At 32.5% G+C, this 14249-nt stretch overlaps 2 protein-coding genes across 2 annotated transcripts; one reads left to right on the forward strand and one right to left on the reverse strand.

Annotated features, from left to right (window-relative positions):
- Positions 1 to 3164: 3164 nt before the first annotated feature.
- LOC123895845 (transcription factor MYB15-like) lies at positions 3165 to 6544 on the forward strand. Its single transcript, XM_045946342.1, has 3 exons — positions 3165 to 3541; positions 4014 to 4143; positions 5372 to 6544. Exons 1-3 carry the CDS (start codon positions 3409 to 3411, stop codon positions 5904 to 5906), a joined length of 798 nt encoding a protein of 265 aa, XP_045802298.1. The 5' UTR covers positions 3165 to 3408; the 3' UTR covers positions 5907 to 6544.
- Positions 6545 to 10148: 3604 nt separating this feature from the next.
- LOC123895777 (malate dehydrogenase) lies at positions 10149 to 13961 on the reverse strand. The gene is made up of 7 exons (XM_045946285.1): positions 13757 to 13961; positions 12450 to 12608; positions 12144 to 12319; positions 11263 to 11540; positions 11005 to 11140; positions 10796 to 10907; positions 10149 to 10508 (listed from the first exon to the last, which is right to left on the reverse strand). The coding sequence occupies exons 1-7, from the start codon at positions 13797 to 13799 to the stop codon at positions 10414 to 10416; spliced, it is 999 nt and encodes a 332-aa protein (XP_045802241.1). The 5' UTR covers positions 13800 to 13961; the 3' UTR covers positions 10149 to 10413.
- Between the last annotated feature and the right edge of the window lie 288 nt (positions 13962 to 14249).

Raw genomic sequence — 14249 nt, forward strand, 5'->3', positions numbered from 1 at the left:
ATACTAACTTCCGATCTCGAATCAAAATTAATCGGCCCATCAAAATCCAGAAAACAGCTCATTGAGTCAAAAGTTGATGGGACACCGGTAGAATGAGAACCTAGGCAGATTAGTCTCAGCTCGTAGATCACCTCCAAGACAGTCAACATCGGAGCAATTAAGGTCAACTAGATACAACGAGACCTGCAAATCTCAACAGACTTGGAAACCATCAGCGACTCAAAAAGAGTTATGCAAATCTCAACATATTTAAAAACGGTCAGAGAATCATGTATCAAAGGAAAACCAATCAATCACACACGACATCAACCACATACTGGCACCAACAGATCCAACCACCAACCTTATCACATCACATCATCTCCCAACCAAACCAAAACCTCACGGATGAACCAAAACCATGGAAACCAGAACAACAACCCACCCAACTAGAACTAACACCATATCACCCCCACCCATACCACTTGAATTAAAACCCACCACTCATAGATCCGTCCAAAACTTAGATCTATCACCACCACCACAACGAGACCCAACAACCCAACGGAGAGCCGAGAGAAATAGTAGAACCAGAAAATGCTACAAGCTCCGGCAAAACTCCAAAAGTAATCCAATGCTCGAGTCAATAAAGTTTCAAGTATTTTTGAGGTTATTTTCTCAAAATGAGAATGTGTACACCTTTTTTGTTAGTCCGTTTTATAGATTGTTGAAACTAATGTATGGAAGTATACGATTAGAAAGTTATGTCTTTTCCAACAAGTGAGTAGGGTTGAGAACAGGTCGAGTCAGACTTTGGTGGTTGCAGGAGTAGGTGTGACGCGCTGTTGTGTGATATATATTGTCCTTTGTTGGAGTGAGGGAGGTGTATCTGCAAAGACAATCCAATGCTCGAGTCAATAAGGTTTCAAGTATTTTTGAGGTTTTTTTTTTCTTTCTCAAAATGAGAATGTGTACATCTTTTTTTGTTAGTCCCTTTTATAGGTTGTTGAAACTAATGTGTGGAAGTATACAATTAGAAAGTTACACCTTTTTCAATAAGTGAGTAGAGTTGAGAATAAGTCAAGTCAAACTTTGATACACCTGAGTCTGGCCTACCAAAAAAAATTAAACTTTAGTCTGGCCCATACGGTCTATTAAAGGCTCTCTTTTGTGGCATGACTATAGCCTATTTAAAAGCCTAAGTATATAGAGGCCTCTGTATATTTAATATTATTTTTTTGGCTTTAATGCACTTTTGATCCCCCTATTTTGAAAAACATATGAACTTTTGATCCCCTATTTTAGAAGCCAACTTTTTGATCCCCTATTTTGAAAAATATGAACTTTTGATCCCCCTATTTTAGATTTTTCTGAATTTTAGTCTCACAACTCAATTCCGTAAGTTTTTTGTTGATGTGTCAAACTCATTAATGACGTGGCAGTTTCCATGTTGACAAAACATTTCTGTGCCGGTTCCCAAATCATGACACCCTAAGAAATCAGAAACACAAATAATCACGCTCGTATTAACATCCTTCGTCTTTGTTCGCTTCCTCTCAATCGTTCATTGACTTTGTTTTCAATCGTTAACTTTTTTGGGTAATTTACTGATTTATTATTATTTTTATATATATATTTGTATGCGTGTGTGTGTGCGTGTGCGTGTGCGTGCGCGTGTGCGTGTGCGTGTGCGTGTGCGTGTACGTGCGCGTGTGTGCGTGTGCGTGTGCGTGTGTGTGTCTAGAGGTTAATTTTACTGTTTTCGTTCATCTCTGCCCAATCCGTATCATCCATGTCTGTCGGCTTCGTTTCGCGCAACGCCTTCTGTAAACTCTGTTGAGCCAACAAATCCTTAACCCTTCTCTGCCATAATCCGAAATTTCTCGTTCCGTTGAACCTTGCCACTTCGAATTTATCCGGGTTAATCGTCATCTGATACCAATTGTTGACACATCAGCAAAAATTTGACCAAATTGAGTTCGATGACTAAAATTCAGAAAAATCTAAAATAGGGGATCAAAACTTCAGGTTTTTCAAAATAGGGGATCAAAAGGTTGACTTTTAAAATAGGGGGATCAAAAGTTTAGGTTTTTCAGAATACGGGGATCAAAAAGTTGGCTTTTAAAATAGGGGGATCAAAAGTTCAGATTTTTCAAAATAGGGGGATCAAAAGTGCATTAAAGCCTACTTTTTAAAAAAAAAATAGAATAAACACCTATTTCACATGTAATTATACACATTCCAACATGATGCCATATATTTGTTATTAATTTATACCACAATTTCAAAAAAAAAGAACTAATAATATGATTAACACGTGAAAGTATATTTCTAGAGTTTTAATTTGTTTGTGTTGGAAATAGTTTGTTCCAATTTTTTTGGTTATGGGTGTGAAATTGTTTGTTTCTTGTTTTACCCTTTTTTTATTTTCGGTTTATAAATAAATTAATGTTTATTTTAATGTCAATGTTATATGCTATTTATAAGTCGATATTATGTTTAAAACATGTCGAAAACATGTTAAAATTCTTGGGAAAATAATAGACATAGAGAAAATAAAAGAATACAATCAACAATACAAGAATATAATATGGAAACTCCAAAATCGAAGAAAAAATCACGACCGTTGTCTAAACCGACAACCAGAGAATATCACTATGTGAAAATTGTTACAACACGTAGACTACCCTCAACCTTCCCACGGCACACAATATACTCACACTCTCCAAAGCTAACACCTAACTACATCTCATCAGTCACCATACTCAAACACAAGAGTACAAGAGAAAAATAAAAAGTCAAAAATCAGCTTAAAGTGCTACTGACTGATGCATCTAAAAATAAAGAACTTAGGTCCATTATATAGCGTTGGTCTCCCCCTTATTTCACCACTCTAAGCAATGTGAGACTTCTCAGTTAATTATTTTTTAACCTCCTTCTTTATTTAAGAAACTAGGCGATGTGGTACTTAACGATTAACCCTAACAAAAATTTTGTCTATTAAAGACTAAAAATAAAACAAACTTTTTTGTATAGACAATAACATGTGATATTTCTTTATAGGAACAAAAATCAAAATTTACTAATTTTATATCAACGAAATACATATTTAACATTAATAATTTATTTTCCATTGTTTTTGTGTGTAGTATTTGAGAGAAAGAGCTCTTTCGCGGAAACTGCTAAAAAGTTTGAATAAGAACAGAAAAATGTTTTTTTTTTCTATATATTATTTTATTAATTTTGTTGGACTATTCTAGTCATGGCTGCGGAATATCCTAGGATAAATAGCCAGCATATGTCTTTGGAAATGAAGTTGAAGAAGGAGAGAGAATTAAAACCTTAGCTAACTACTAGGAAGAGAGTGATACTATAGTGCATTCTTCTTCCATACTATATTGTTATTGTTGTTATTACCATAAAAACAAGATGGTAAGAGCTCCATGTTGTGAAAAAATGGGATTGAAGAGAGGTCCTTGGTCTCTTGAGGAAGATCAAATCCTTACATCTTACATCCAAAAACATGGTCATGGCAACTGGCGTGCTCTCCCAAAGCTAGCAGGTACTTGCAATCCATCTATCTATTTTAAGAATAATCTTATATTTAAGTAACATTTCATAAAATAAAAAATCACATTTGGGCAATCTTAAGAAAAATCTTCCATGTAAGTATGTCCTACGAGCTTAGCTCAATTACTAGGGACATTGCATTATATACGCAGGATTTAAACCCGAGACACCCTGTTTATTTACCTAAAAAGTGAAATTTCCGGTCATCATGCTACTTCCAATTTTTTTATTTAAATTTTAAACATTTATTTTTCATCATTTTTTTACATTACACAATCTAGCACAAAAATTTTACAAGTTTTAATTCAGCAAACATCCTACTACATTTGTATAACTTAATTTATTAAAAAAAAATTAGTGTGAGAAGATGGTCTGTGTAGAAAAATAATTGTATGACTAGCCTTGCATTTTTGGATGATTTGGTAATGTCATATGTATTGATATTTTTGATAATTTTTTTTCAGGCTTGTTAAGGTGTGGAAAAAGCTGCAGACTTAGGTGGATTAACTATTTGAGACCTGATATCAAGAGAGGAAATTTCACAAATGAAGAAGAGGAAAATATCATTAAGCTCCATGAAATGCTTGGGAACAGGTATTCACTGATTTCCTTTCCTTAGATCCAATATAATATTATAAATGGGTGATTAATGATTGTATATATTTTAATTTATGCTTAATTAGTAAAATAGTTCCTTAAATAAATTTTTTGTTTGACATTGATCCTTTAAAGAAAAAAATGTCTGAATAGGTCCCTTAAAGACATCTCCATTAATTAGTTTGGTCATTTTCGTCCATTTTTTCGAGGACCAAACTGATTAACAGAGATATCTTTAAGGGAGCAAACTGATTAACTGAGATATCTTCAAGGGACCTATTCGGATTTTTTTTTAAGGGACCTATTCAAATAATTTTTTTTTTAAAGGATCAATGAAAAAAAAAATATCTTTAAAGTAGTGGGGGCCATAGGCATTATTAATTTGTCAACTTGGAACAAAATTAAAATCAAAAAGTTGTGTTAACAAAATATTTAGTAATCTCTATGATGGAGTTCATTCAAGTATAGTGCCTTTATATTGTGCTTTAAAAACTAGGTGTGATCCCACCATTGGTGCAAGTGGTAATATAAAGACTAAAGGAAAAATTGATGCATCCAAAACATACAACTATAACATGACACACAATTCTATAAGCCAATAATTAATTACTACTATGTATCATCAATAATGATTCATCATGAAATAATACAAACAGTATGATTAAGTAGGTCACTATTGGAACCAACAATGAGTTCTAGGTAGTAAGATATCTGATCTATTAAGTATCCGGTCCGAATTTTAATATCCGACTCCTGCATATAAAAATAAAAAATAATTCGGTTGAATTGAAAAATGCATGTTGTGTACTTAATAGATTTTTTGATAGAAATTTATCACTGCTAAATGACGACAGAAATTAGTTTATATAATTACATGTAACTAAAATAGTAACTAGTGGAGTATTAAAAAAAATTAGTCTATATAATAACATTAGATCAGTAAATAATTTGCATAAAAAATGTGAGTTTGTAAATTCAAGAATCTTGATTAGATCTGTGATGTGCCTTAGAGTGGCAGTTTATGGCACATGCACCTATATATTCATGAGATTCACTCTGTCAGTGTAATCTATTAAGACAGTATCAAATTTTGTTGTTTTCTGAATCATCATTATTCATTAGTACAATAAACAAAACACAATGCGAATCTCGTGACATTATAGTTTATTTTCATAAATAAATAAATAAACACATTAATGAATGAAAATTTGATCTTTATTTTTAGGTGGTCGGCAATTGCAGCAAAATTACCAGGAAGAACGGACAATGAAATAAAAAATGTGTGGCACACGCATTTGAAGAAGAAACTGTTGAAAACAAATCAAACAAACTCAGAAGCTAAGAAAAAGGTGATCACAAAACAAAAAATCAAACGTTCTGATTCAAATTCAAGCACAATAACACAATCTGAATCAGCTTCTGCATGCACTACTAGTTCTAGTGATTTTTCGTCGGTCACGGTTGGCGAAAAAATAGAGGTAAAAAGTGAAGATATTGAGTCTATGGAAGAGGAAACAATGCCTGAAATTGATGAGAGTTTTTGGACAGAAGCAGCATTGGATGAAACTTCAACTGATATGAAATCAAGTTCTTTGAATATCTCAAATGAGATAATGCCACTTCAATGCCCTTTAAGTAACTCTAATGAAATTTTCCCACAGAATCATGATGATTATAATTCTAACTTAGATGATGGCATGGATTTTTGGTATGATATATTCATTAGGACTGGAGATCAAATAGAATTGCCAGAGTTCTGAATTTTTCTAAAAAAAAAGTTGACAATTTCAAGTTTAGACGAGTTGGGTACCAGACCCTTCAAGTTGTTTGGTTTGAGGGAAGGAAGAAGGGTAAAAAGGAAAATACGAAAACTGACGAATGAATTTGGACTAGGGTCTAGTCCACGTTCATTTATTAGTTTTTGTGTTTTCTTTTATTCTCTGTTTTCTTCCCTCAAACTAAACACACTTTTATGCAGGTCTAACGGCTCAAATAGAGATAAATGTTGACTATCGAGATTCTCACGTGGACAATGAGATTCAAATCTACATTTTGTATGATATGAGTCGTATATTTATCAACCGAATCGTCTTTCATTGCCCATGGTAACTTCAATTTGAATGTTACAAGGAAAGAAAGGATGTATTAATATCACATTGTCTCTAGCATCATGAGCTAAATCAGCAGCAGAGTATTGGGCTAATGATGTAGAAAAGGGACTACAAGTGAAACTTTTTTTTTTTTTTTGGGTATGTATATTGTGGCAAAAGTCTCTAACATTTTTGGTGGTTTTATAAATTAATGTTTAACTAGGATTTTAGGTTAGATTTTGATTGTAATACCAATAAATGATGTACTAAACTTAGTATGTGAAAGTATTCAGAATTATTATGCCCTTCAGATTTCATATAAAAACTCATATCTTTCATGAAATGTAATATATTATAATATAGACATGTTTATTTTTTGTTTTTCCACACACTATCATAATAGGATTCGAAACGTGTCAGATACTAAGTGTATGTTTGGTTTTGTAGTGGAAAAAAAATTGATTCTTTAAAATTGACTTTGACTAAAATTGAATCAAAAATAAAATTATCCATATTTGAATACATTTATATAAAAATGACTTGAACAATAAATTATTTTTAAGGAAAAATTAATTATTATACTTTAAAAAAAATCAATTCAACCCATAAAATCGAAGGAGAATATACACTAAATATAGACATCTCTCGGTTAGAATTCAAACTTGGTTTCATTCTGTTATAAAAATCTAACTCATTTTGCTAGACTTAAATCTCAGTTGCTTGTATATACGTAGTATTATATACTATAAATACATCAATTTTTGTTGATTCAATGAATTAGATACATCAAATTTTATTGGTCCAATGTCTCTTACAAAAAGTATAATGTAATATACAAGGTTATAATGTGCATGAAAAGAAAAAGAATAATTGCATGCGCTCCAATGGATGATGAAATTTGAAAAAGTCCACTACAAACGTTGTTGAATTGTTAAATTGCAACTTGCTAAATGATTTGATGATGACGGAAAGTAAAACTTTGAGGCTTGAGCAGCCATGGTAACTGTTCATATTAAAAAAAACAAGTGGATGTGGCAGTACATTCTGGACCACAATAATTTTCAACCGCTGTACTAAATAGAAAATTTATAATTAAATTAGTCAATTAAATAGTAGTAGTTTAACAGTATCAGATTGAATCACATGGAGTTAATTAGTAATTGATTAATTTAGTAGTGAACAATTGAGTGCAACTGCAGCATACTCACAAAAACTGCGTCAATTACTATGTAAAGTTAATTAGTTTAGTGACTGTGAAATGCTTATAATATCAATGGTTTTCAGGCAGAGACAACCAAGATATTCCAAGTAAAATTAAATTATCTCTAATGAGTTATGTGACAAACCCGAGTCATGTTAAGATCTCTAGTGACTGTGAAATGCTTATAATCCTTGGGTCCGTTTGATCTGCTAAAAAATAAAGGACTAGACAGGATAACTGTAGTTGTCCTGTTGTCCTGTGTTTGATTGTAAAACTGTTTCAGGAACTGGACAAACTGGGAGGCAATGGACAGGACAAAAACAGAATTTTTTGTCCCTCACTAAACCATAACTCAACTTTTTATCCGCAGTACAAGTTGTCTAAAATGTCAAAATACCATTTTATTAACAAAATATCGTATAAGACAAAAAAATGTTCAATATCCCAAAAGTTTGTTCTGTGCTGTTCTGTCATGTGTTGTGCTGTTCTGTCTTGTACTGTTCTATCCAGTACTTACCCTTTAACAAATCAAACACACCCCTTATGTTAGATCTAGCTTGTTGTCGGATTATACATTAAATTTTTCAAAACTTTATTTTAATACCGTAAAATTAATTGTGTAGATATTTACTTTTTTTACGGCGAGATATGTATGAAAAATAAATTTTTACAACTAAACTTTCAAAAAAAATAAAAAATTCTAGGTTACTTTCTCAAGAGATTGAGATTATAATTTTCTTATTTTTTATTACATACTTTTCTTTTAGCATCAGACTCAGATAACTTATATCCTTTTCAAGATGGCTGAAGACATAAACAATTAGTCAATTACACTCATTGTTGCGACATAATTTTTTATTGGCAAGAAAAACCTTAAGAGGGGGTGGGTTAAGCTTAATTGTGGCAAATTATACAAGAATTCTTTGGGTCTAGTTGGTTGTTGTGGTGTCTTTGGGACTCATGATAGATGAGAACTCTCACAAAATTGGATCTTGTGATCTTTTTAATCTAAAATATGGGGAATCTACTTGATAATGCAACTTGCTTGGAGACAAGGTTTTCATTTTCCATCATCTTCAAGTGGAAAGCGACTCAAAAACTTCGGTAGACGACAATCACTAGGAAAGTAAAAAGCAGTGGTAATTCGTCCACCTTGGTAAGGAAATAAAATGAGTAAACTATCAAATACCCCCCTCAAATTTTAAAATTCATCAAATACCCCCCCTGAAATTTGAAAATAGGCAAATACCCTCCTGAAATTATAAAAAGTCAATCAAATTGCCCCCTGACATTACCAGTTAGAGTCCACGTCAGGGGGGTAATTTGATTGACGTTTTATAATTTCAGGAGGGTATTTGCCTATTTTCAAATTTCGGGAGGGTATTTGACGAATTTTGAAATTTCAGGGTGATATTTGACAGTTTACTAAAAATAAAATTATTGATTGGTTAACAAATTTTAGCTTCTTTTTAAATTCTTTTTAATAATATTTTCAGAACTTACATTATATGCCTAAAAATATTTATATTACTTTATAGTTCTTTTTCATTTTTGGGGTAGCCCTCTTTCTTTCAACCAAAAAGAACATAGGTTACTAGCAAAGGTGTACATCAAAGCGTATCCTTCTAATTGTATGTTGCTTTTGGAGCAACTTTGCACGAAAATTTCTCAACTCACCTCAATATTTCTCCCCTACCTCCTAGCTCAACTAAAAAAATTCGGAAAATACGTTCCGAACTGTTTTTTAGTGTAAAATTTACACTATAAAAAATTCAGAAAACGTTTTCCAAATTTTTAGGGGGGTAGGGGAGAAAGTGAGTGGGTGGGATGAGAAAATTTCACTTTGCACATCTTGTGCTAGTTTGCTCTTAAAACAAAACTGTAGTTTAAGTTTTTGTTTCTATAAATATTTTAATTTTTTTAATACTTTTAAATTGTTTTAGCAAATTTTAAACTTTCAAATATTTTTTCGTTATGATTTTTTATCTCTACTTTTTAAGTTGATTCATGTGTACTGTTCAAATATTTTTGTACCATAGAATTTTCCTTTGGCAAGAGTACGCATGAGTCGACCTAAACACTGCTTGAAAACCCATTCCCTTGCAAAGTCACACAAATATCACAACAACCCAACCATTAAATATGTTGCTAGTTTTAGTTTTCCTACGAATGAGTGATATATCGCCAAGAGATGTCACTTTTCATTGAATATTATGCACACATATACAATGCATAAGTCTTTATAAAGGAGTGCTTAAAAAAAAAAGTCTTTAAAGGAGTGACATACACCTCAATTGTTCGAAGAAGTGGAGTTCACAGTTTATGAACTCTCATATTCATGTTGTTGACTAATCTTGTGACTTTATGAAGTAATAATACAACTAAAGTGTATATAATATTATGCACTGTATATCATATGATCTTTTTTCTTGACATAACAGTATATACTGACTTGATAAAAATGTATGCACAATTTACATATTTATCAATTTGTGTCTTAACTATTTTATATGTAAAAATAAAATAGCATGATAAAATATCAAATAGCCTATAAATTGCATTAGATTTGATTATAAAAAAAATAATAATTAAACTGGAGAAGTGGGAAATTTTTATTAACTCTAGTGACACAAATAACCATTTTGCGACTATTTCGGAAGAAATTCGAACTTGGTACCTTGAGGTTAAAAAGCTAAGCTCTTACCACTGAATTGACACCTCAAGTGAATGAGATTTTATAATCTTTATCCATAAGAAAAACTTAACAAATGATGTCATGAATTCTGACTCAAATGACATATGCTCAAACATCCTAATAAAATGACTAGAGATAGAAATTACAATACAAGTGATGATTTGCATAAAAGGCAAAACCATCCATCAATAGTTTCTCAATATCTTAGAGCAACATTATTCAAAATTGAGAATTGACAAACAATGGAACCTCCATTGACACTGCATAAGGAAACAAGCAGTCTAAGAGAGGCATGAGTAAGCCAAAGCCTTCTCCTCAGAAAGCTCTTCTGCTGTCAAGTCCAATTTTTTCCTTGAAAACTCATCAATTGAAAGTCCTGCGTAAAGCATTAGAGAAATTACATTAGATACATCATACATACCCCGCACAGAAATGGGGATTCAGTGCAGTCGCTATGATGCAGTCAGTGCATTAGAGCCGTCTGATTAAAATTAAACGGCTCAGATTTAAATGCAATTTAAATATTTTAAAATATAAAAATTCTGATCTTTAAATATAAATCGCCCGATCTCAATCGAACGGTCTTGATCTCACTGACTGCATGTGCAGTCATGGGTTGACTGCACCCAATCAAGGTCCGTAATAATTTATCAAAATCTTTACCTTGAACTATTTGCCATTCGCCATTGCGAGTTGTGACAGGGAATGAATAGATCAGTCCAGCTGGTACATTGTAAGATCCATCAGAATAAACTCCCATCGACACCCAAGTTCCCTGACGATGTATTGCAATGAAAAGATAAACATAAACCTTAGTTGAAGAAAATTATCGTAAAGAATTTGAATGAAAGATTGAACAAGACATAACCAACCTCAGGAGTTCCAAGAACCCAATCTCTAATGTGGTCACAAGCAGCACTAGCGGCAGATAGTGCACTTGAAAGCTTTCTAGCTTTAATGATTGCAGCACCTCGTTGTTGGACGGTAGTTATGAATTCCCCATTCAACCTTGTCGATGAAAATTACATCAATACTTCAGTAAATGCAAAATGAAAGGAAAAAAAAAAGAAAAAAGATACTTAAAACTAGTTTAAATTGCCAGTTTGGTGTTTGTTCTTCGACATGCTTACCAGGCATCATCAGCTACGAGTTCACGGACAGGCTTTTCCGCAGAAGAGGTTTTAACGGTTGCATGGTTGACATCAGGGTACTGAGTTGATGAATGATTTCCCCAGATTATAACATTTTTCACATCAGAAACTTCAACGTTCAGTCTTTCTGAAATTTGACCGAGTGCCCTGTTATGGTCCAATCTAGTCAAAGCAGAAATGTTTTTCTCAGGAATGGATGGAGCATATTCCTTCAAGATCAATGCATTGGTGTTTGCTGGGTTGGCAACAACAAGAACCTGCATCATGAGACCAAAGAAATGTAAATATTCCAGGAAATACATAAGGTGTGATTCATGTTTCGAGAAATATGTAAAAAAGAACTACTCATTTTCTGTAAAGAAAAGAAACAGATTTCATCAGAATGGAATCACAAGGACTTCAACATACACGATTCAAATACACAAATGAACTAGGTGGAACCTATCAAACAAGATGCCAGCTTATTTAAGTGTAATTTCAACCTCTAGCACATGATAAACTCAACCAAATCCCATAGGTTTTCCGAATGCTTTTAAACCCAAATCACTTTTTCATTAGCATTAAAATAAAATCAGTGATACCAGACACGACAAACAAAGATACCAGACACGACAACAACACTGACACGTAGACGCCGATAATAGTTTGAGAAAATTTAAGTGATTTAATATAACCACATGTGTCGGTATCTTATTGGTGTCATACGCAGACACATGTCATACATAACCTGGAGTGTCAGTGCCACATATGACGGAAATCATGACAATATGAAAAGGGTGGGGGATATACAATGGAACATTATTTTGACATAAAATGTGGCAGAACTAGAAAAGCCTGAGGATTCAGATTTAACAGATCACCTTCAAATTTGCAGCAGCATGTTTTTCAAGGGCAGAAGCCTGGGACTTGTAAATAGAGACATTTTTTGACATCACATCTTTCCTCTCCATACCTTCTTTTCTAGGGAACCCACCAACCATAACGGCAATATTGACCCCAGTGCATGCCTCAACCACATCAGTTGTCGCAACAACTCCTGAAACAAATAATTTTCATAATAACTTTAATCTTTGGAAGCATTCATCAACCAAAACAAACCAACTTCAAGCCAGAAAGATCGTTGTCCAAGAATTCATGTAACAAATAGCAAGGAGGAAAACTCAAACCTTTAAGAAGAGGAAATGCAGCATCCACCAACTCCATTTTAACACCGTTCAGTGATTCGGCTGCAGGTTGAATATCAAGCAGGTGGAGGATCACAGGCTGGTCAGCACCCAGCATCACTCCTCTAGCAATCATGGGGACAAGAGCATACCCAATTTGTCCTACAATTAGCAAAACATTTTTCAATACAAAAAGTACCCCAAGGATTTTTATGTTGAAAATTGAAATCAAAAATTGCTTTTGTGAAAAGAAAACAACATTATGTCCGTAATTGGATAAATAACTTAACTAAACACTTATAGCATAAGCACTATAATCTATTTTTATATCAAAAGAAAGTAAAGTCAAACTATTTTCATATTAGTTATAAGTTGTTTTGATAAGCTATCCTAAAGTGCTTATGGAAATAACCTGCCAAAAACTTATGACATGTCATAAGTTGTTTCTATAAGCTCTCTAAAACAGTCTTACAAGTTACAAGTGTATATGTTAGTAGATAAATTCAAATAAGTCAATCCAAACAAGTCATTTATGTGTCTAAACACAGATCAAATAGGATGTCACGCATTAAATCATTTGTAAACCCAGTTATCGCATTAAATCATCTGTAAACCCAATCATCATTCAAGAGAATACCCTACTCAACAAAAAAGGCATTCGAAAAGTTCTGAGATTCAATTTAGAAAGTTTTTATTTTCAAGTACAACAAAAATTTGAAAGAATTGTGCAATTGAAAGCCAAATAGATGCATTTGCATATCAACTTCAAAGAAATATCTTGATTCCAAGTTGCTACAACTCTCATCAAAACAAGAGGTCAAAAACCATAGAAAAAGAAATGCATTTAAATTTTCTATAAATATTTGAACTGCTTACAACAATTTGTTATTTCTTAATTTATCACAAAGTTAGCACATAACAAAAGAAATCAAGAGCTATAGGGAAAATCAAATCAGGAAATACTGTCAAATGTTAAACCAACTTAAGCTATTAGTACCTAATCCAATTATAAACCAAACACAGTTCTACTATTTCTAAATAAAACCAATCAAAAACAATTAAAAAAAATAAACATAAAAACTAGTCAATCTAAAACATGAAACATGATGGTATCAGATCTGATCAGAGAGCATATCAGAATAAAACAACCTCAAAACAAAACAAAGACATAATTTTGAGATAAACCCAGAATTTGTTATCATGAAACCAATTAAAAAAAACGGTTACATAAGAACTGGAAGCAAATAAAAAACAAAAAAAAAAAAAAAACAGAAAACTTGAAGTAAGAGCGCTGTTTATGAATAAAGTACCTGCAGCACCAGTGACAAGAACACGAACTGGGTCTTTGGCCATTGGATTTAGATCGAAGAAATGAAGAAGAACAAAGGTTGAAGAGAAAAGGTTTAGTGTGGTGAAGAAGTGTGAAGACAAAGTAATAATATAAGTATATTCACGGAGTATGCAATGTTACGCTTAGTTGAGTGAGTCATCATCATGAAAGGCATGAAACGACACCGTTTTCGGTTGCTGTATTATTAAATGGAGATAAGATAGAGATTGCTGATGGGTGCCACCATGCCAAGAAAGAATATTCTTTTAGGATGTATATACGGATACGATACGACATCGATACGGTGATACGGAATTTTTTTTAAAATTCTCGATACGATACGTCTGAGATACGTTATTTAAAAATTAAATTTAAAATTAAATATATAAATGCACAATATATAAACATAACTCAAATTGATAATGATAAAAATTAACATTCAAATTACTCAAAATAAAAAAAAAAGTTACAAT

Source organism: Trifolium pratense, linkage group LG1 (assembly GCF_020283565.1).
Source record: "Trifolium pratense cultivar HEN17-A07 linkage group LG1, ARS_RC_1.1, whole genome shotgun sequence".
NCBI classification, from domain to species: Eukaryota; Viridiplantae; Streptophyta; class Magnoliopsida; order Fabales; family Fabaceae; genus Trifolium; species Trifolium pratense.

Excerpts from the sequence above, each read along its gene's own strand:
- LOC123895845 (XM_045946342.1), top strand. The coding sequence starts at position 3,409 with ATGGTAAGAGCTCCATGTTGTGAAAAAATGGGATTGAAGAGAGGTCCT. Across the intron at positions 3,542-4,013 it reads TGCTCTCCCAAAGCTAGCAG|GCTTGTTAAGGTGTGGAAAA; the intron begins GTACTTGCAATC and ends ATTTTTTTTCAG. Across the intron at positions 4,144-5,371 it reads CATGAAATGCTTGGGAACAG|GTGGTCGGCAATTGCAGCAA; the intron begins GTATTCACTGAT and ends CTTTATTTTTAG.
- LOC123895777 (XM_045946285.1), bottom strand. The coding sequence starts at position 13,799 with ATGGCCAAAGACCCAGTTCGTGTTCTTGTCACTGGTGCTGCAG. Across the intron at positions 12,320-12,449 it reads TGCATTTCCTCTTCTTAAAG|GAGTTGTTGCGACAACTGAT; the intron begins GTTTGAGTTTTC and ends TATTTGTTTCAG. Across the intron at positions 11,141-11,262 it reads CTCGTAGCTGATGATGCCTG|GTTGAATGGGGAATTCATAA; the intron begins GTAAGCATGTCG and ends TTCATCGACAAG.